Source organism: Thunnus maccoyii, chromosome 2, assembly GCF_910596095.1.
Source record: "Thunnus maccoyii chromosome 2, fThuMac1.1, whole genome shotgun sequence".
Taxonomy (NCBI): Eukaryota; Metazoa; Chordata; class Actinopteri; order Scombriformes; family Scombridae; genus Thunnus; species Thunnus maccoyii.
Window position 1 is genome coordinate 25,710,740 of NC_056534.1, and position 22,401 is coordinate 25,733,140.

At 40.9% G+C, this 22,401-nt stretch overlaps 2 protein-coding genes across 2 annotated transcripts; both read right to left on the reverse strand.

Moving 5' to 3' along the window:
- Positions 1-599: 599 nt before the first annotated feature.
- ppp1r27b (protein phosphatase 1, regulatory subunit 27b) lies at positions 600-2,730 on the reverse strand. The gene is made up of 3 exons (XM_042394733.1): positions 1,915-2,730; positions 1,641-1,791; positions 600-1,272 (listed from the first exon to the last, which is right to left on the reverse strand). Exons 1-3 carry the CDS (start codon positions 2,144-2,146, stop codon positions 1,149-1,151), a joined length of 507 nt encoding a protein of 168 aa, XP_042250667.1. The 5' UTR covers positions 2,147-2,730; the 3' UTR covers positions 600-1,148.
- Positions 2,731-4,262: 1,532 nt separating this feature from the next.
- p4hb (prolyl 4-hydroxylase, beta polypeptide) lies at positions 4,263-18,411 on the reverse strand. The gene is made up of 11 exons (XM_042394542.1): positions 18,066-18,411; positions 15,750-15,956; positions 14,370-14,503; positions 13,848-13,985; positions 11,722-11,826; positions 11,466-11,591; positions 11,073-11,273; positions 10,657-10,777; positions 8,350-8,531; positions 7,272-7,385; positions 4,263-5,887 (listed from the first exon to the last, which is right to left on the reverse strand). The coding sequence occupies exons 1-11, from the start codon at positions 18,202-18,204 to the stop codon at positions 5,804-5,806; spliced, it is 1,551 nt and encodes a 516-aa protein (XP_042250476.1). The 5' UTR covers positions 18,205-18,411; the 3' UTR covers positions 4,263-5,803.
- Between the last annotated feature and the right edge of the window lie 3,990 nt (positions 18,412-22,401).

Below are 22,401 nucleotides of genomic sequence, written 5' to 3' on the forward strand. Positions count from 1 at the left end.
CCAGAGCAAAATATCTGTATTTTTAGCTGCTAAATGCTCACTAGTTTCACCAGCTATTTGCTAACTTTGTCTGTGACCTGTTTGGTGCTGAGTAGGTAGCATTTAGTGGGTTTGTAGAACTTTTTTTGTTGAAAACAGTCGCCTGCTGCTGGAGACAAGGTTGATAGAAAAAAAAAAAAGTTAAAAGAGGCTAAGAGGATGAGGTGAAATACAGAACTGGGTGACATTTCTTTGTGGGTTTGACATTAAGAGTGATCTCTCACTTTACATGTTGAAATAAAAAAAAAAAATTACTATTACTAAATTTTTAGCAGTCCTGCTATCAACAAAACATAGCTGGTCCTGGTAAACTGCATGATTTTGACACTGTTATATGTTCTGTACCAAAAGCTTTTGCTTTAGAGATCCTTTTGAGGATCAACTTTATGAAACCAACACATTTTGCCGATAGGTCATGAATAAAGGTTGTAGACTGAATGTGTTGGTTTTGACTATCTTCATCTTTTAGATGGTACCATGTTCATTGCAGTGCTTTGATCAGTTTTGATCTTCAACTGCTGTAAAATGAAGGAAATGGTAGACAAACTGAAAACTATTTTCTAATAACTTTATTTTTAAAAAAACAGTATAAAAATAATATACAAACAACAAATTAATACAGATACCTAAATGTTATCAGGAGGCAAGAATAAAAAAAACACTGGGTTTATAACTTCTGATTGACTGTAAGCAAATTTGCTAATAAGCTGGTCAACACAAACCTGTTTACACTTTGCCTGACCTCATACAGAGGTGCTAATGACCTGAGCAGCAACAGTTTCAAGTTTCACAACATACAGAAGTCCTCCTAATTCCAGCGACATGCCACATAAAATCAACAGCTGAAAATCAAATGTTTCATTCAATTCACTGCAGTGTAAAAAAGATCTGAGGCTGTAAATCTGTTAAGCTGGAGACAACTCCACTCAACCAGCTCTGCCAGCCCTCCTTCCGCCAGACATCCACAGTCCTCGACCTCCAGAAATGAGGCCGCTCACAAAATCAGGATGCTGGATTGACGTGGCCTTTTCTGTCCATGTCTGCAGTCAGAAACAGTCAACTGGGCAGTAGGTTTGAAATGAGTGTGTGGCTTCAAAAGCCAGGTGTTCTCAGTCATCGACAGCTACGCCGAAGAGCTCCAGCAGCTCCTGGTTCTCCGGGTCGATGAGGTCAGCTGGCCTCTCCCCGCAGTCGTTCTCGAGCTCAGGGTCAGCGCCCAGTGAGAGAAGGTAGCTGAAAGAAACAAACAACATAACCTGGCTTAGTAAAAGAGATTGAATCTTGCTGGTTTGCCACATTGGTAAACTCAATGCGAGTTTCTGCCATACTTCAGCGTCAGGGAGGTCATTGAGGTGCAAGAATGCAGCATATCCTCCAGCTTCTCTTACCTCCGTGGCATATGAGAGCTATGGAGCCAATGCATGTGTGTGCGTGTGTGTGTTGGTATGTGCTTTCAAAGTGTCAACATGTAATGTCATACCTCCTACTGGCTATGTTTTGAGAGAAAGTAGAATAAACAGCAGCAAACCTTTGTTTCCCCACAGTGTTGGCTTTAAACTGAAATAGAGCTTTGACTGGTTTGTGTGGGACTAGATGCTCACCGTGCAATATGTGGGAAGCCGTCGCTGCAGGCCATGTGCAGTGGGGTCCATCCCTCCTCGTCTCTCTGGTGGATATCTGCTCCGTAGTTGACCAGCAGCTTCACACACTCCAGGTTCCCGGACAGGACGGCCTCGTGGATGGCAGCCATGCCTGCACAGAAAGAGCAGTGAGAAATCAGCCTCAGCAGCAGCAAACAATAATATTTGTAGTTTAAAAGTAAGATCTTTAACTGCATAAGCATTTCCCAGATCAGAATGTTTCATGGCATCTCACCAGAGTGATAGATGGTGTCCAGGCTGACTCTTCTGGCTCGGATGAAAAGTCCAATCCTCTCCAACTCGCCGTGTCGGACATAGTCCTGGAAAACGATGTCATTGGGGAAGTGCACATTGCGGATGGGCTTCAGAGAAGAAGAGGAGCTCTTGCAGCTGACTGGGACGCCACAGTCCTCAGTGTAAGCCTTGATTCTCATGGTCTTGGAAACGGGGCACTCGTAGTACTTCATCCTGGTCAGACTTCTTAGTTCTTGCAGAAAAACTGGTGAATTCCAGCAACAAGATTACAACAATTAGGTTAAAAATGAGAGCAGATTCTTCTTTCTTCCTGCAGAGAGATCAAGTAGTTCCTCTCAGTGTGGCTCTCCTGCTGTCTGTCTAGTGTGTCAACTGTGATGCTGTTCCTCTGAAGACCAGGCCTCCCTGTGGATCCTTTATACTCTCTGTCAGGCTATTTTAGGATGTGACACCTCACAGATCTCAGTGGCGAGATTTGGAAGATGAGTCGCCCTCCCGGGTCAGGGCCCTCCCACTAAGTCTGTCACAAGCCAAGTTCAGCCAGTAACCTCTGGCTCTGTTTTCAATCCCACATACCCAGATGCTGCCCACTCAAGATAGTGGTGACATCCCAGCAGCAGAGAGGTAGGGGGAGGCTGGAGGTTTCTAGTAAACACCATAGAGGATAAAAGTGGTTTACTGCTGGAGTGTGTTGCTGCCAACTGCAAGGGAATGCAGGGGTGAGATGTCATGTGAAGGCTGCTGACCATTAACTGCAATGACACTGACATAAACAATCTAGAAAGGCTGCTGTCTTCACAGTCATACACTATCTTAATCACTTATGTGTGACACAGGATGGGTAATGATCATTTCCACATGACATTAGTTTACGTAATCCTTTCTCTGAGTGACAGAGTAGTGTATGCTTTATAAATACTGCCATTTTTACTGAAAAAAACCCTTGATTAATCTATTAGTTGATTCACAGATGATTATTTAGCAACAGATTCATTGTCTTAAGTTCTGTTTCATTCAAAAATTCTTTCCAGCTTCTCAAATGTGAAGATTTTCTCTGTTTATATCACGATGAATTGAATTTTGGGGGGTTTTGAGTTTTGGCTAAAAAAAAAAAGGTCATTTTTCACAATTTCCTGATATAGTTAGTTCCAGTTAGTTTCAAATAGTTAGTTTCAGCTTATTTTCATTGTCACGTCCCACAAAACAAGTCAAGAGTGTGACAACAATGTAGAAACGGTTTTGTAGCTTCCGTTTAGGATACTGAGGTCATGCCTTCTGTATTTGTTCTGAGAATTTGGGGGTTTTAGCAACCCTGCGTGGGCGGGGGGCGTGAAACGTGGGGGTGGGGGGAAAACCTCATACGGCAGGTATTTTTAGACTCATATTTAACTTTTACAACAATGTGGATTTAGAGACCTTCCTTTTGGTGTACATTAATAGATAATACAACAGTGGTGGGAAAAGTATTGAGATATTTTAAGTAAAAGTATCAATACAACAGTTAAAAATACTTCACTAAGTGGTATATTTGGTAAAAGTACATAAATAGTAAAATGAAGTTGAAGTGTCAAAAGTAAAAGTACTCATTATGCAAAATGGCACCATTCATAGTGTCACATTATTGTGTGTATATACATACAGTATTCATATTTATTATTGGGATACCATGACTAATGCAATAACATGGCAGCATTTTAATGTCGTGACATTTGACATTTTCTATGTACTGTTGGGTACTTTGATCTATCAAAATGTATCTTATTTCATAAACTGACATGTTTTACTCATCTATTATCTATAATGCTTATCCTGTTTTGTTACACACATATATATGTTAGATTTTACACTTAGCATCTTAATATGTACTAGAATAAAAAGTTAAATATTTCCTTCTGAAGTGTAGTGGAATAGAAGTATAACATTGCATAAAATGGAAATTTGCAAGTGAAGTACAGATACAGTACTCAAGTACATGTAGTTATGTTACATTCCACCACTGGATGTGAATATCTGTTGCTCGGACTAATCGTCTAACAAAACAAGCTCTTTTTTTTTTTTTTAAGATGCCACTTGATAGTTACTCTGCTCAGAGTCATTGTTGAGCCAGTTTGGACATAGATGTTGAGAGTTCATTGGTCTCTAACTGGTGCTACACTGTTTGAGTGTCACAGATAGATTCTTCATTCTTTTGGTTTTTATTCGTCCTCATAAATTCTGATTAGTGAACGAGCGTAGTGACATCTTCCCCACTAAGGTTCATGTGTGGAACAATACAGGTATAAATTTTGAATTTACTTCAACACAAATCAACAAAACTGAAGACAAATGTGTTTTTATAGTTTTTTTGTTTATTGGCCACCATTTCACGTTTTCCACATCAATTTGGATATGATGGAATGCTTTGTTAAGTTTCCCCCACCGCTGTACAGCTGTCAAACCCATCACCTTGCTCTACTCAAGCCTCCCCTCCCTGCCAAAAAAACCCAGTACAACAATCACACAATACATTCATTCTCCTGTTCACTGACCACCAAAAATATGAACTAGTCATTCCACTCACCACACAGCAATTTGTACATCATTCACACAGCACACAATGCACTCACACACTCACACACCGCTGTGGCAACAAGGGTGTTTGTTAGAGCCAAGAGGGATGGAGGTACAGTATGGGTGAGGGGTGGGGCTGTGCAACTGTTCCCTCCCCGCTTCAGATAGAACAGACACTTCTCTCAGACCTATCTTAAATGTACCAAATCTCTGTCTGCTTTATAACCACAATGAATCTCTGATTAGGCATGAATGCAGTGCGACCTATCAGGACTGGCTCCAAAAACTGTCCTGAGTCTGAGAGTGTGTTCCAAGGGCCAACTCTGCCCCAACAAGGCCAACTGGCTACAGCTGGGCACAATGGTACATCATTAAAAATGACAAGTCCTAAATTAAAAAGAAAAACAAAACAAAAAAACTCATAGTGAAAGCAATTAAATAAAATAGAGGATCTTCCCAAAAAAAAGTTAACCTTTGTTCCTTTTAGAAAATAGTCAGTAGCCGTGCTGTAAAGAGGAGAAATTGTTTGGGAATGAAGAAAATGAAAGAAAATAGACTCTTTATCCCCCCCACCCGAAAGAAAGGAAGAAATTGGTCTCAGCTACAGTTGGGGGGCCTTTTGTGCTACACTGGACAAGCTCTGTGGAGTTTATTTTAGTGAAGACTTGCAAAATAAAAACACATCTATAGGATGGCCCCTTGTCCCCTGAGAGATCAGTCCTTACAAAACCGCCACGCAAAACCCTGGTCCTCTGGATTCCTACAAGAGGGAGAAGAACATTGGCAGCCCCCCCTTACCTACAAATACAGGTTACAACACTCATTTAGCTCATACCCACACTGATCAATGGCAAGGCTTTTTTTAAAGAGGAGGGGAGCAAATTCAGCTGGAAAAAACAAACATTTTGAAAACTGGATCTCAATGCCATTTTTACATTTGGTTTAAAATATACAAGGCAAACAGCTGATGTGGAGCTTTGTAGAGAAGGCATTGAGGTCTCCCATAGAGGTGGTGCACTGTTCCACAGAGTCCCCCCAGGTGGGACAAGACCAGTCTGGCCAGAAGTTGCGAGGTTGGAGATGTGGCTGGCAAAAAGGCCCTGCCACACCATTGATGGACTGACTGACTGACTGACTGACTGACTAACTGGCGGGCCGGCTAGCAGGCCGGCTGACTGACTGAGAGGCAGTTAAAGGGGAAGTATTAATGTTCACAGGACAGGGAAGGTCCACAAGGAAGTGAAGGTGGTGATGGTGACTGGTTGGAAGGGTTGGGGCGGGACTTGTCTCCTCTCTCCTTTTCTCTCCTCTGCCAGCTCTTACAACTCGTCATGTCCATCGTCATCACCTCCATCCTCAATGTCAGAGTCATCGTCCTGTCCATCTTCAACATCGTCCAAATCCTGAAGAGCAGAGGAGGAGAGGGTTGTTAATTAAGACATAATCTCTTCAATCTGCCAAGCATGCTAGTTGATAATAAATGGATCCTAAAGTAGACCTGCAAGCTGCATGTTTTTATGGTGGAATTAAGAGTCATGAAAATGTCAGTTAAAAGTACGCATCATTAGTAAAAAAAATAAATTATGAGGTTGTGACACACATTCAACTAAAAACAGTCTGAACTAATCAAATCATTCATCACTCATCATGTAATCAACACTGTCACAACCACGGCTAAGCATAGGCTAAAGATGACATCTTCGTCTCGCACGGCCATTCCTTTATGTCTAGTCTGAGGACAGGTGTGGTGAAGAGATGTATGAGATACAGGAAGGCACTAATGTTGACTGCAGCGCTGCACGTGCTGCTTTTATCTGGAGGCTCAGGTCTCCAGGCAAAGCCTAGTAAACAGCTACAACAGCTGCAAAAGATATTAGTGGACAGCAGTCGGCTGTGCTGTAATTAGACTTCTGAGAAGGGGGCGTGGTGACAATAGTGGGGTTGAAGGCTGTGCGTAAAGAGGAGCCACAATAGTGTGCACCGGATCCAGCAGAGTCAGTAAGATATGGGAGAACTTGCCTTCTCTGCACCTTTGGTCCACCTTAGAGTAAGTGTAGGAAATGTGCCCCAAGATGTTTTCCTCAAATAGCTATTAAATCCAGAGACAATACAATGCTGTCTTTTGTTCTGTCATGTCCCCTCTCAAAAAAAAAAAAAAAAAAAAGCCAAGTGGGTCAGTTCTAAGGTTACAATCTAAACTCCAGATGGGAATTTGTCCAGAGAATCTATTCTGCAAGGCTTCAGACAAGATGCTGAATATGCCTCCAAAAAACACTAAAGGTTCAATCAGAAACATACGTATGCACCTAAACCTGATCTTTCAAATCATTAAGAATAATTATGCACAGGTTATAGAAAAACGCCCCTTTGTCAGTAGATACACTTTATGGCAAGGTTTTGACTGCATACTGTCAGTACATTTTCTATTTCATTGCTATTTCCTGTTTCCCTTTGGACTTCAGAGAAGGTTTGCCTCCAGTGGAAAATATACAAGGAGCCTCGGGCCTATACATCAAATAACAAGCAGATAGTCCTGCTGCATCTATCAAAGCAGACTAAGGAAATTTAGTGAACTATTCAGACATGTGTATGATGGGATTTTTCTGAGCAAGGTAATTTTTTTTTTTGTTTTGAAAAAAGGCACACCCCAGACACTACTTTTCCTTTGCAGCTGATAAAAGAACAGTCGAAATAAAGATCATATAAAGGCTACAACTATGCTGTAATTGTGCTGCTTGCTATAGTCTAAAGTGCGTAGCTGTGTCTCTCAGTGGAGACAAATCCTACCTCTGCATCTAGATCGTCGTCCTCGTCCCCTGCAGGGGCACCGCCATCCTTTCCGCCACTCTCCAGGAACTTGGTGAAGCCTTCCAGTGTTCTCTCCCCGTTGTAATCAATCACCTGTTGATGAGATTTTATTTCTGGTAAATGCATGAGACCGTGTCTCATCCCCAACCCAAAAAAGGTCTATACAATGCAAACACTGCAAAAGCAAAAAATAACCCTAAGCCTTTGACCCTCACTGTGCCATTTTAAATGTAGCCAATAACCTTTGGCACTCAGTCTCCAAATGATGCCAGTAAATTGCCCAGATGTGATGTATTAGCAGTGATTCAGCAAGAAGTCGGTGGCGTGTTGATTTCACATGCAACCTTATTTTAGCAAAGGACAATCAAAGGACATTTGCAAAGCTACCATTTTAATTTTTAGTTACTTAATCCAGCCATAATGACCTGCCACTCAGCTCCATCCTTTCTTAAGCACCCCCAGTCTTCTGCATGCTTCGTCTAACTAGGGTCACGGGCTAAGCCTTAGACTTACCACGGGGTAGCCCCAATAAATACACCGCTCATGTAAGATTGCTGAACTGAAGGCTGGCACGAGAATGTCTGGTCGATAAAGTAGCACTGTGGAGCGTGGCAGGTGCAGGTCTGAGCACAGAATCTCAAAGTAAGTGATGTCATCCAGCAGGAATCTTTAAAGAACCAAACACCAACAGAATGGTGCAGAAACTTACAAGGCCAGCAGGCTCAGGTTTCTACACGTGTTTAACGCTGCTAAATCAAGAGGCAATAATGATACTTTGGAGGGCCCTATGGCAATGATTTTGGATCCAAATAACCACCCAGATCACTGTAGCTCACAACTGCAAAGGCATGTAATGAATAAGAAAGCAAACCCGATAATTACGGGTGGAGGGGAGACGGATGGATTACGATCAGTCAACACAGATGGAGATATTTACAAAAGAGCCATGATCAGATTAGAAGATGTGATATTTAATCTCTTTCTGTTTTCTGTCCAGTAATTAAAGCAAGAAAGCATTAGTAGAAAGAAAACTAATACTCAATGATCGAGATCTCACCTGGTGCTCATCTCCTGCAGGGAAGAATTTAAGAGTGGGGAAGCTGTGGACTTTGACTGCCTCGATCTCATTGGCTGTGGAGTCCATCTTTGCGATGACGATGTCTCCGCTATCCTTGTACTTCTCCCCCAGCTTTTCCCAGATGGGAGTCAGCTGTTTGCAGTGTCCACACCAAGGTGCATCTGGAATATAACAAATAAAGAGAAAAGAGGTTAAGTGTTGAATCATTACAGACAAAATATACAGAGCATTTAACTGCAATACCATGCTGTGTGTTTTTGTTTAACCCATTAAAGGAAGATGGGGTGTTGGATTTCAGACATGTGTACATCACTATACATCATATGGCTCAGAGCTCCAGAATAATTTTTTCCATCACCGTCACAGAACCAGATAAACAATTTTAACTGTCCCAAAGTGAATGTAAACCATCACAAATCAAAATGTTTCTTCTCTTTTTGCATGGGCCCCCGAATCACTAAATCTGCCCCTGTTGATGTGTGTTTTCTTTCATGATTTACTTTAAAGATTAGAGATGCTGCTTTCAGTAATTGTAAACGTTTCCATGGTGAACTGTGCCTTTGCAATACAGTTTCATATTTATGTTCTATGTCTGCAGCGGTTTGTTTCTGCTCCTGATAAGCCATGCAGTCTAGAAAGATTGTAGCATGCTGAGTGTACCAATTTCTCCGGCAATCTCTCTTGTATAAGTGTAGAAATAATTGTTGTTAGTGTCTGTATATTTGTTAGTTTGCTTAGGTGTGAGTCAGTAATTCGTGCCTGACGAAAAATGAAGCTGAGCGGCAGCGGAACACAGCTCTGCAGCTCTGCCATTTTCACATTTTAGAAAATGTAATTAATATTTTCCTTATTATTGATGTATTATTTCACCACCTGTGACCCATCCACAATTAATCAGAATGTTCATTTTTATGACTCGACCTGCAGATTAACTGCGGTGCCCGCTGATACAGTATAAATGCAATCCACGCATCACTACTGTCCATGTACAAGTTATGTTTGTTAAATGTTTAGAGCTAAATTAACAAAATAAGACCACAATATATTAAAAATCATCTAAATGTGTGCTTTAGCTAACATCAGCATTTCTCCTGTATTCATTCTGCAGCGGTGCACCGCCACTGCAAAACTATAACCACTACTGCTAAAATTTCACACAATCATTTATATCAATGGGCTACTAATGATTTTCACTTTCACACTGTGTGAGCACGATAACACCCTACATCTGCAGTGGAATTGTTTTGAGTCATCCTCCCTCTAATCATTCCTCAAAAGACATCTACGTGAAAAGTACTGTTGTAAGAGTAGCGTAATTCCTTTAAGGAATAGGGCAGTGCATAATGTGTGTGCATAGCGAGTGTGTGGTTGAGCGAGTGGTGGAAAAGTGATGGTGAATGCAAGTGGAGCAGAGGAAAATGTCAGCAGTAAGTTGTCAGTCTGGCAGTTAATGTACAGTACAGACTACAATGTGTCAGAAAAGTCTCGTCTGTTGTTTCCCCCCAACTGCTGGAAAAGTGAAGGGGGTTAGCCCCGAAGTTAGCGACAATGGGCTAGCCTAACCTGACCAGGCTCATTTAAGGTGGACTGAACTTCAAGGTGGACCAGCTATTCTCATTTTAGTGTCAATCTCAGCCGCTCTTAAACAGAGACCAGAGAAAAGTCTGGCTGCTGAGTCTCTTCCAAGTTTTTCTCAGCCCCCACACCAGGGACACACTGAGCATGTCACGTGCAACCTCAACTTCATGGCCTCGCTCCCCTTTGACTGGCTAGAAAGCTCCCCTGTCACCTGTCAGGGAATACGGGCCTACCCTGCTGTGCATGACTAGCCGTAAGCTGTATTTAAACTGCCAGCAATGGAAAATTCCTCCAAAAATAGTGCAAATTTGGATGTGGATCACTACAAAAATAATCCAGCAGCTATATTTAACCGGATGTTTTCAGCATCGGGGTCAGGTAACAAATTAATTTGTGGGCGGTGACGGTCAGAGTGAGGCATCAACTCTTAGGTATTTGAAAATGGCTCAGCGAGGGCAAAGTAAGGAAGGGCAAGTGTTAGATTTCAGACACTGAAGATCAAGTCTTTGCCAAATCTACCACTTATGAGCAACAACGCTTGACTGCCAGGAAATAGCTCTGAAACAGGTGAACCCCTTTACCACCTCAACCCGAAGATTATAAACAATGGTGTTTTCATGCAATTCAAACTGAAACATCTGCTGACTCTCTGGTCATAACAAAAACGTATGCAGGATAAATCATGACGAGTCAAGAGGAAGCTCTTACAGAATTCCACAAAGACGTTCTTAGCGGGATTGAAAGCGACCTCCTCGAAGTTCTTGCCGACCAAAACCTTGACGGGGTTTTTGTCCCAGTCCTCGGGGATGTCCTGGCTCATGAGGTGGGGCTGTGAGAGAAGGTAGTTGAGATGTGAGATACATAATGCTTAACTGTGACAGAGGTCTGTTACAGGTGTTCACCACAGACATGTTAATCTCATAGTCTTGTTTTTACAGCACATTCTCAAGTGTATAGCTCAGACAGACCATGGCATTAACAGGATTAAGGATTTAATTAGTTGTGGCCATCCAAAAAAATATCCACCAAGTCTAAAATGAACTCAAACCTAACTAAGCACCATTATGGATGTATAGGTGTATCTATAGCTTACATGTGTTATAACCAACCACTCCTGCCCTCACCTTCAGTTTGCCCTCAGTGAACTGTTTGCAGAATTCAGTGATGCTCTCTGCGGTGATGGCGTCGCTACTGGGCTTGTACTTGGTCATCTCGTCCTCCAGGGTGATGAGGCGGATGGCGGGACACTCCTCTTTCTTTAGGCCGAAGAACTCCAGGATGCGCTGGTTATCGTCCACGTCGCTGTCGATGAAAATGAACAGGATCTGGACAGGGGAGATGAAAGAAGTCAGTGTTTGATTTTGAAATATCCCGGCTGAGCAAAGCCTCGGATTCAAAGGTGTGTGTAATGTATACAGAACGTACATGTATCACATTTGACTGATATAGGAAACTGAATTAACGGCCCCCCTAGCAGGTTGAAGACCGGCATGTCTCAGTTCAGACAGTTCACCTACCTGACCCTTGAATCCTTCTGCAGCTTTCTTAAACTGGTCCATTTTGTCCTGGAAGTCTGAGGCAGTTTTGGGCAGAAACATGAGGATGTGGGACTTGATCTCTCCACCGAAGATTTTAGGGGCAGTCTGCAGGAAATAGACATATACAAGTTTCACATATAGGGATCACATTTAGACTTGAACTGCTTGTTGTCGTGGACAGTAGGATGGAGTGGGGAAAAGAGATATAAATGGTCACGTTGCTGTGCATAATTACCTGCTCAGTGAACTCAATGACCAGGGGCAGCTGGTTGGCCTTGACAAAAGCCAGGAGTTTTTCTTTGGTCAGCTCTCCATCAAAGGTATTGCGTCCCTCATCAAACTGTAAACAGAAAAAACAAATAATAAAAAAAAAAAGATGGATACAAGTATTATTCACGCAGCTGGTGTCCCATCTAGTCTGCCTGTGAACACCAAACATAGATTTACCAGACAGACCATTTTAAAATCCCCTGGTAACGAAAGAGCCAGAAGACCAAACTGACTTTTATTGAGTGTTAAGAATAGCTGTGGTACAGCTGTGCCAAGTAGCTCTTACTGGTACACAATAGGAAGGACATTTGGCTGGTGGCTTGCTGTCAGACGTGCATATACTGACTGAGGCTGTCAAACTTAAGCCCCAAACACCCGTTGCAATAAACAAGTGAAAAATGCCAGCTGTTTATTAACATTGAGCCCCTGCTTTGAGAGGGTTCGCTTAAGTGCGGGCAAGGAGCCCACATGTCAGCGGTGTTTTCATCAGAGTCAAGTTACAAACATGAATCAGAGACCAGACAATAGCAGCAGGAGGATGGAGCATGTGCCAACACGAAAAATAATCATCAATAACTCAACGCACTGATATATTTAGAGTTTGCAGTTTCTTGCTGAAGCAAATAGGGCTGCTACAAATTATTATTTTATTTATTATAATTATTATTTATTGATATACTACCAATTATAAAAATTAAAAAAAACAAAAACAAATGAGGCATGAATGTTAAAAATGAAACTGAAATGAATGCTCAAAACTGAACAAGGAAGTACATAACATAAGTCATCTGCATAAAACAATTAGCGAAATAAAGTGAATGGACTACAATAAAATAGCACCTTAGAACAGTCCAGAGTACAAAACGTTTACACTGCTCCACACACTGGCACGTTCAGTGTGTTGCTGCAAACTGAATCACCTGTGAGTAATTAAACATGCACTTTATTTTATAGTTGCATTTCCAAATATGTGTTGCTTTTTGATTTTAAAAACACTGATTAACTTTTTGATCGATAGTGTATATTGTAATTAGAATTGATCCAATATATTTTTTGTGAGCATTTCAACTGTGAAGACTTTTCATTCATTGCACTGCAATTAAATCAATCAGCGTTTGCATTTCAGAAGGACATTTAAGAGCGTCACACACTTTTGAACTTCTTACAAGAATACAAAACTGAGATGTGGTCCAATTTTAGTAAATGCACTTCATTGTCAGCATGACACATTTTACCAGTTTTATGTTAAAAAAAAACTGAACGAATGACTAAGGGAAATGCAAAAAAAAAAAAAAAAAAAAAAAAAAAAAAATTACCCGGTTGCTTAATTTTTATTGACAGACACGCTGGACGTTGACCTAATTTGATAAATCCACACACTGACAGATACAGTTTTGCTGATAAGAAACCTCATTGATCTCTGACCTAAGAAACTGCACCGTCAATAATGTGGTATGAGACGAACATGACCTCCTTTTAAAAAGAAATCTCAGAGTTCGTGTAAATTTCAACAATATGGAGGAAGAGTTGAAATGCATGCAGCTGTCATTCATTCCTCATCTGCTCGTAGCCAATGAGGCTACTTGAAGGAAGTACCACTGCCTTAAACAGCTCTTTACCTTTCATCACCATTAGCTCAGCATGCTGAGGTCATACACCGAAAAGGTTTAGCAGGAGGCCCAAAGGCAGCCACACGTCAGAAGAAATATTGAAGGACCTCAGACAAGCCAAGATTAGCAATGGAGAGCGGATACTGTGAGGTCAACAGCATCGCATTTCTGAAGAGTAGATCAAATACACTGGAGTGTCTTCAGCAGTCTCGCCTGTGAGCACTTACACATGTGAGAGGTGTGTCTCAAAAGCCTGATGCGAGGCCACAAATAACCTATTTACAATATATTTTGATTACACCTGTCAGTGAGTAAGTACTTAAAATAACCAAGTCATTCAATTTGTAACCTGTAGATTTGGGAGATGTCCTGTAACCACAGTTTGTCCATATGATGAATGAATATACACAGATGTGTCACCGCATGACATCTAGTTACAAAATGAATTATTTTAGAGCAGTGAAGAAGAACTTGAAGTCACCTTCTTGAAGAGGACGACACTGTCCTTGGACACCTCAAACTTGGAGTAAACAGCATCGTCAGAGGTCATGGCGAAGGGAATGTCGTCTATTGCTTCAGCTGCTTTTTCGTAGGCCTTGGCACCAGCGGACTCAGCATCCTACAGACACACATGACAACCTTCCTTTAGATGAAGCACTGTGCAAGTGATCCCCTGTGATCAAAACTTTTAAACATTTACAGCAGTGTGGCTTTTGAGACACTTGGAAAGCTTATAATGACATCAAAGCGTATTGACAAAGATGATGCCAGGAACATTGTGTCTAACTAATGAACTTCTGGGTTAGACTAAGAAGCATTTATTGAGCTTTAGAGATGACATATTGATGATATAGGTATATGGGAAAGTGATTTTATTACATAGACCATCCAGGAACCTGATCATGAGTGTATGAGCAATATTAGTGAAAAGAAGGGCTTTATTACAAAAGGTCACTCTTACATATCTTAATTTGTATTTTAGACGTTGAGATCAGAATCGCACCTTAAAGAATCCGATGACCGCCACCTCGTTGTCAGCGATCAGAGACTCTGCCTCAGTGACTCCTGCCAGGGTGGCAACAGCTGGGCCTGTGCGCTTCTTCAGCCAGCTGACGATGTCTTCTGCCTGCCTGCCAGCTGTAAGACAACAAAACACAACAACTTGAACACTTCGGTGCACAAAGACAGCATGTGACCTGCCGAAATCCACGGCTGAAAGACTAAACCTCAACAGGTTTATTCAAGCATGGAAAAGGTGCTCAGCTGACAGCCATCGTCCATATTAAGAAGGCAGGAAAAACTTTTCTCTGTATTTGAACAGAGTGAAAGTGACAACATCTTTTCTCAGACAGTTGGAGACAGCTGACCTCAAATTCAAATTCTATAGTGTCTGAGGGGAACAGATGTTTAAGTAAATTTTGCACTGCCTCTATTGTAGTGAACTCAAAAGATTCATAAATGTACTGGTGTGAGAGACAGTGGTAAAGCAGAACCAGACCACTTCTGTATTTCTGGGGATCACAGCTCCTACAACTTCAGCTCATTTGTTTCTGACTTTATTGTTAAAATTACATTTAACAATCATTCCAAGTCTTTGAAGCTGCAGCAACACATTTACCTTTATTTGGAATAAGCCTGTTGCAATTAAACTGGACTTAAGACAGACCTGGCTGTCAGACTGAACCAGTGATGCAACACAGTAGCAATCACACATTGATGAAGTGATACCGCATGTAGTCTTAGTGCAGACTAGTACTATGAGATTTAAGGCAGTGCATGGGAGACGAGAATAGGGTGTTTCTAGAAGCTGGGCTGGAATCAAGAGTGGTCATTTCAAAACCAAAAAAAAAAAAAAGGACTTCCCAACTTATTCTCCCCTCCCTTTCCAAATCCAGCTGGGCCACAAAGAAGAGGCGACGTGAAGAACTGCACATCTCACTACCAGGCTGAGAGGCCGGACTCAGTGTCAGCATGAGAGGAACGTGCAGGGGAGACCCAACCCACTTTCTGTCTCAGTCATGCTGTTGAAAGCTGATTGGCTGACTGCCTGTTTATGCTGCTGTGCAGATCATATTACCAGAATGAAGAAAGTCAATAGGGCCTGGCTCTGGCTGCCTGATCTGACTCTTTTTACTATTCAGGAAGCATTTAATAAAATTTTATTATGACATGATATCCACTCGCTTAACTATGACAGGGGTTACTCAAGATTATGTCAGTTTGTGGAGAGAAAAAAAAGAAACAAAAAAAAAAATCTCAGTATAACACAAAGAAACACCTACCTGCAGTATATAAAATCAGATTAATTTCCCCACACTGCCTTAAACTTTTGAGTCATCTACAGTATCTGATGTAAGTACTTATAAATCACATGAATGCTCACCAGAGTACTCTTTGGGTGCCTCTTTCTCTCCACCCTTGAAGAACTTGATGGTGGGGTATCCGCGGACGCCATACTCTTGGGCCAGTTCGGTCTCCTCTGTGGCGTCCACCTTACCCAGGCGGATCCCTGAACCCTCGGCCTTCAGCATACCGGCAGCCTTGGCGTACTCTGGAGCCAGGGCCTTGCAGTGACCGCACCATGGGGCATCTGTAGGAGTGTCGGGAGGAGATTTAGCCAGGCACATACAGAGTTTTGCACTGTTTAAGTAAACCTGATGTACAGAGGTGATAACTTTTGGCACAAAAATGTCTATCAGGGTGAATAGAGTTCGATTTTATCTTATAATATTGTTGGGAAACAAAACGGCAACATGGCAAAGACAGAGCTGCGACAAGCTATTGTAATAATGGATACTCAAACTCTGTAAGAAACACTGCTTAATGTCCATCACAACAGCTCAAACAGATGTCTTCACATTTCCTCATTTGTCTGAACAGCCGAAAAACTTTCAATCTATGCAACTGAATTCTTTGCATTTGTGTATTGCTAACCAGATTTTATTTTATTTTCATAGAATAAATGACTAAAGTTCTTTTTAAAATAATTTTCTGATAATCACCCACCAAAAAACACAACATAACTGTCTTAGCTCTTGTCCAAGACAAAGTCCTGCTCATACAAAGCAGAGCAGCATATATTGATATGGAAACGATTGCTTGATCAACTGATGGTCGATCGACAGAGAATTTATTGACAACTATTTTTATAAGTTATTATCGTTTGTGTTATTGAGCTATTTTCTTCATTTTATTTAATTGTAACTTAAATATCTTCAGGTTTTAGACTGTTGGTCAGACAAAACAAGCAATTTGAGAACTTGTAATGGACCTTTTACATAATTTTCTGACATTTTAAAAACTAAACAATAATATACACACACACACTGTTGCAGCCCTACATTATTATGTTTCAGGACAACTTTTATTTAAGTTAGTTTGTGACCTTTTTAAAAGGAATAGTTTGAACTCTAAGGGAACTCCTTTGGAGTTTGTGGAAACATATCATAGTGGCCGGAGTAGATTGCCACAAATATGTGGGATAATTTAATTTCTACTGTGGCTTCACGTGTTAATAATTTCTAAGCCATGGTGTCCAATTGTAAGTTCAAAAGTCTGACAGCAACCACTCAACAAATAATCACCTAATCAGGGATGACACGTCAAATATTATGACCTGCATTGCATCACCTATGGTCTTGACAAATAACAAAACTTCCTCGTTCCACTTCTAGTCAATATAAACGCATAGATGAACTTTTGTAAAGTACACGTCAACCTAGCTCCACATCTCCACAGAGATCCCGCCCAGCTGAGAAATACGTGGGCCAACAAAGCCTTCATCCCTCCCATCCCGAGCTCACTGGAGAGCTCATTGGAGAGTCTTCTCCTCCGCCACCTCTGACTGGTCCACGGATCAGTCACATAATATCTGAGCAGGTCAACAATCTCACTAAAGTGTAGCGGGATGGGCCTGCAGGCTATGAAGAAGTGGATCATTAAAGCTTGCGTTACAACACATAAATTAATCCTTAATTACTTCAATGCAAAATTTGCATGAAAATTACAGGTTAAATGACTGCTCAAAAATGAAACTTAATATTATATGAAACCACGGCAGTCAATCGAAACTCAACGCACTGTACTGATTCACCTTCTCCTTTCACTTCTGGTGTTTATAATACTGATATTACTGCATCATCCCGACGGCAAATGTGATCATGTTCACACTAGCAGATTTCTCCATATGCAATATGATGAACTGCTTCAACATCCTGGAGTTATAAAACATATATGTTAACCAGGTTAAAGTAATAATTTGGCTAAACAAGCGTTGTAGTGAGATTAACGACAGTCGTAAAACAACCTGGGTTGTGCTGCAGGTTTTACAGCCTCGTCAGAGTCCGTATAACGTTTTACTCCGAAGAGACTCGATGCTAGCTAGTCAAATGTGATGAGAAACAGTCTGACAAAGAGAAAACGCCGTCTGATAAACAATACCGCGTCCATTTCCACACAGCTTGAACTACGGTGAAATAGCTGGTGGGCAACTATGTGAAATAGCTTCACGCATGGGTGCAAAACTGTGCAGACCATCAGAAAGTTAGCCTCTAACAGCAGCAACTTGTCAGAAGTGTCAAAGTTTAATGCTAACACTAACCGAGGCTTCATTTAGCTAACTTAGCTAGCCGGGGACCGGTGAGCCCGCTAGGGGCCAGCTAGCGTTAGCTGGTAGGATTTAGGAGCTATTTTTACTTACAGAATTCAACCAAGATGTTCGGGTGAGCTTTCAGAGCCTCGTCGATGTTACTTTTCTTCAGCACCAGGACATCTTCTTCCTCAGCGATCTCAGCCCTGCTGGCCACAGCCAGTGTGCAGAACAGGAAAAACTTCAACATAGTTACCGTCGAGTATTCTTACGGACAGAGAGACGAGAGCTGCAGACACGGTCGGCTAAGGTTCAGCGGAGAAATTGGTCTTAGCTTTTGGTCTTTGTCCCTGTTTGACGTTGGGAGAGTAGCTGGTATTTTGTGCGGACCGCTACTAACGTGGCATTGCACGCAGAAACCGGAGGGGTCAGCTGTTGTGCGCATGCGCATTTATTAGGCCGAAAGCAGTTCGTGTTGAAATGTGACTGGACCACGGCAGACTGCACCTGGAAGTGAAAGAGAGGCGCTCCCTGCTCCCTCCTGGCGTGCCTTTACATCAGCCCGGGGACTTAACACGAAAACCAGGCGGGAAACATGAGTTTTAAGCACCTAAGCCTTTTAAACGGACACGAATATTTACATCTATACACAGTTTCAATCTCAATCATATTATAGCAACATAAGACCGTATTTTAGTATATCTACATATGTGAAAGACTATATGAACAAAAAGTGAAATATGTGAGGTATGTTGTAACTTGGGTATTTACAATATTGATCTGGCTCTGGGCTATGAGGTGTATGTACTCATGCACGTATAATGGGGAGGGTGTTGTTTGGGGATTTACTGTAGGTGTTTTAATGTTTGCAAAAAGGACAGGGTAAAGTCTGAATGATGAGTAACATTTAGTAGTCAGTCACATGATGTTTTTACTGAAAGTGCCCCAGAGAGTGCATATCATATATTACTATTGATATATTTTTTAATTTCCCTGGGAAGTTGGGATTAAAGGGTCTGTTCTGGTAACAAATAACAAAAACACAACTCACAAGGTAAGATATCTGCTGCCACTCCCAATGAATGAGTTAGTGTTGGTTTTATCTGAGAGTCACAGTGAATGAAATCAGGCACATTTTGTTTGCTCTGACTTGTTACTTTATCTAGTAAAGAGGGGATGTGTGTCTCATAAGCAGGAGTTAAGGAACCACACGGAAAACGTGACAATCAGGGATGTTAAGAGGAAGTTTTTTTACAAGGAAGTCAAAGTAAACACTATTCTCAAGAGCATACTTATGAGGATATAATAATGGAGATGTGATTACACCAGTTTTAAAGGCAAAAGCTTAGACATATGGTGTGTTCTGACATGAGATAAGACACAAGGTAGTTAGAGGCATTAAGGCCATAGAGAGGTCAGGAGGACTATCAGGCAAGTTAAAGTTGTGGTGCTGATACAACTTGGTAAGTTTTCTCAGCTAAAGACAACTTAAACTACGCAGATACTAAGAGACACATTAAACATTAAAAAAGCTAGTCTAATCCATCTTATGGTGTCTAATTGGTGTGTTTTACCAATCCTTAGCTGGGTCACTTTACTGTAGTTTAACAGAAAGGTTCAGCTATGCGCAAGCACGTCTGGTTACGACACTTGTGTTTAGCTGCTATGAGTTGAGCATCTAATGTATCCGTGAATGAATGAGGAACCTGAGAAGCAGCTCAGCAGGCAGTCAGTGCTCACATCCACAAATACTGTAGGATATGTTCAACTAGTGCATAAGAAACTGTCCCTGGTGCAACCTGCAACAAGCTGCTAGTTTCTTACTTTCACACACAGTCTCTTCCTGTTATGTCATTCCTGTCACCATGTTAGCAGAAACTGAGCAAAAAGGGACATAATGTATGTTTATGCATCTTTGTGTACAGCTAAAGGTGGGTAGGAATTGGCTCGAGTTCTTTTTCAAGATTAGATTTCATATTCAAAAAGTTTCTGAAAATGAACTTTTATGAAAGTAGTCAAATATTCTAAGGAGGGTTGAATCGAGGGCAACTGGACTTGGTTGTAGATACTTGAAGACATTTTGTGTCTCATCCAAGGGCCTTCTTCAGTTCAAACTGACTGGCGAGTAGTCCCAGGTATATAGTCAAGTATTCTAGCAAATACCTGTTCATTGCCAGACTTAAAAAATAAAAGCTCCTTAAATGCAGTAATTCTGTAACATGAGGTGTTCAGTGAAAAGTGCTACTTGGCTGATGGTCCAGCTGAGCAGGTACAACAGAACTGCTTGCTGTCATTTATTGTTACTGTAAATACATTATATTTTATGTAATCCGTATATAGTATTTAAGTTTGACTTTTAATGCTCTTACTGTGACACTAACGATTGATTTATTATACTGTAGTGTTTTGGTAAATTAGTGTCTCATTAGAAAATATCAGGATTTGACAAAAAGGCACAAATCCATAACTCTAACTGTTTCTTTGCAACAGAAATGATTGCTTATCATGTGTTTGACTGATTTGCATTAGAAATATATCACACACCATGCCCCCGGTTTGTAAGGATTTCTATTAAAAATTAGGAGCTTCCAAGCCCAAATTGAGATTTTTTTAGACATTGGAGCGCTCCATTATTGCCACAGAGTACACTATACAACTGTTTTCACAGAGTAAGTAGTATGACCCATGATGAGTAAACTGAACATGTGTACCATTGGTGGAGTACAATTTTAAGAAAAGATAGGTGAAAAACTTTAACAAACAATTCTTCCTGAATGATCTGTATCATAGTAATATTTACCACGGGTCTTAAAACCCTTTGGCTCATTTCTCAAAGTCTTTTCTCTCTGTCATCATCACCTTTTAAAACACAGACTAAAGATTTACTAAATTTATACTCCTGACTTGTCAGTGCGCTTCAAGCAGAGGTGTATAGCCTGGATGAGGTGATCCAACCAACTGGTCAGAAATTAAGGAATAAATGCTGCAGACTAGGTCACACTACTACATCAACTTAGTCAGAAGTTCCTACTCACACCCAGCTGAACTCCAGGTAAGGAGGCCAAGTTAAATAAGATGCCTCCAGTTATTAAATCTGATAGCTGTTTATCATCAAATCAGAATTATATCTGCCCAAATTTCAAAAGACATAATGCTGCTTCTGGCCGTTTGAGTATGATTGCACAGGGACGCTCTCTGCAAACAGCAGTTATGTGCATGCAGAAGACACCAGCTCTCTGAGGGCAATTTAGATTCTTTCTCTTTGCATGAACCTGCACCAATAATTATAGAGCCTATTACATAACCTTTACATTATATCTGACATACTCCCCAGAATTTGGCTCATGTAATCCCTCTACTTAAAGAAGGAAATTGCAGTGATCTTATTGCCTCACAAGTTCAGTCATTTCTCATCAACTATATTTTAGAAGATGTTTTTAAAATGGAGGAACTCTCGTTTTGGAATTCAAGTATTTGGCTCCATTTAACAGTTTTTGGTCAGATTTTATGCATATGGGCTGCAGAGGTTGGTTCTGTTTCTCTCTGACAAGCTCTTCTGATTGAAGTAACTGTGTTTAGGCAAATTAGTACTCACCCAGAGCTCCCTTAATTCTACATGTCTGACTTTGGAGCTGTTGTGACAATGTCATATGATATGGTTGCCATAGAATCATATCTGTTAAGGCTGCTAATGTCATGTTTACCTACAGTCTTTGAACACAAGGTGTTCAGCAAATGACTGCAGTTCTATGTGGACTGGTGTTTGCTTTACTTTAACTAGATTCTGTCAATATTTCACAGAGAATATCAGAATTACTGTGTGCTTGTTCAGTAATAGTGCTTGTAAAACAAATATAGTATATACTGTAGCACTTCAGTTACTTTTCTTTCCAGCAAGGACAAAAAGACACAAGGCAGGTCACTCCTTGTTAAATGCAAATCATCCGTGTCATGAACTTCTGGCACTCCTCAGTTTGACACAGCAGAGAGATCACAAGCTGATTAGCTGAAGTAATTTGACAGTTTGTCACTTTTACACTTGGTTTGTCCACGTCATGCAACCTGACACATGAGAGGAAACTAAAATAACTTCAAGCCAAAATCAAACTTGCATTATTGTACATAATTTTACAAAATGGTTTATATAAGTTAAAACAATCAGTACAATAATGAATGCACATTCATACACAGGATCTCTATTAATGCTAAATGTGAACATTTTCCTCTCACTTTCATTAAACTTCATGTTCATTTTACTACTGTTACAGTACAGTCCTACAGTAGTTTTCACTGTTTATGATCTTGAGCAGCTGCACCTTTCATGTTAACTCTCAGCTTTTGCAAGACATGAAACAATTAAATCACTGGTGAAGGGTGAGGCTATTTGTTTATTTTATCAGGGGCAATTTCTAAATGCAAATATTGCCCTTGCTGACTGCAAATTTCA

What these genes read in the sequence shown, in the direction of transcription:
- ppp1r27b (XM_042394733.1), bottom strand. Translation starts at nt 2,146, where the DNA reads ATGAAGTACTACGAGTGCCCCGTTTCCAAGACCATGAGAATCAAGGCT. An exon ending in GGACACCATCTATCACTCTG is followed by an intron (nt 1,792 to 1,914) that starts GTGAGATGCCAT and finishes CTTTCTGTGCAG; the next exon opens with GCATGGCTGCCATCCACGAG. An exon ending in GGCTTCCCACATATTGCACG is followed by an intron (nt 1,273 to 1,640) that starts GTGAGCATCTAG and finishes TGTTTCTTTCAG; the next exon opens with CTACCTTCTCTCACTGGGCG.
- p4hb (XM_042394542.1), bottom strand. Translation starts at nt 18,204, where the DNA reads ATGTTGAAGTTTTTCCTGTTCTGCACACTGGCTGTGGCCAGCAGGGCT. An exon ending in CAGAAGGATTCAAGGGTCAG is followed by an intron (nt 11,274 to 11,465) that starts GTAGGTGAACTG and finishes TCCCCTGTCCAG; the next exon opens with ATCCTGTTCATTTTCATCGA. An exon ending in ACGACGATCTAGATGCAGAG is followed by an intron (nt 5,888 to 7,271) that starts GTAGGATTTGTC and finishes TCTGCTCTTCAG; the next exon opens with GATTTGGACGATGTTGAAGA.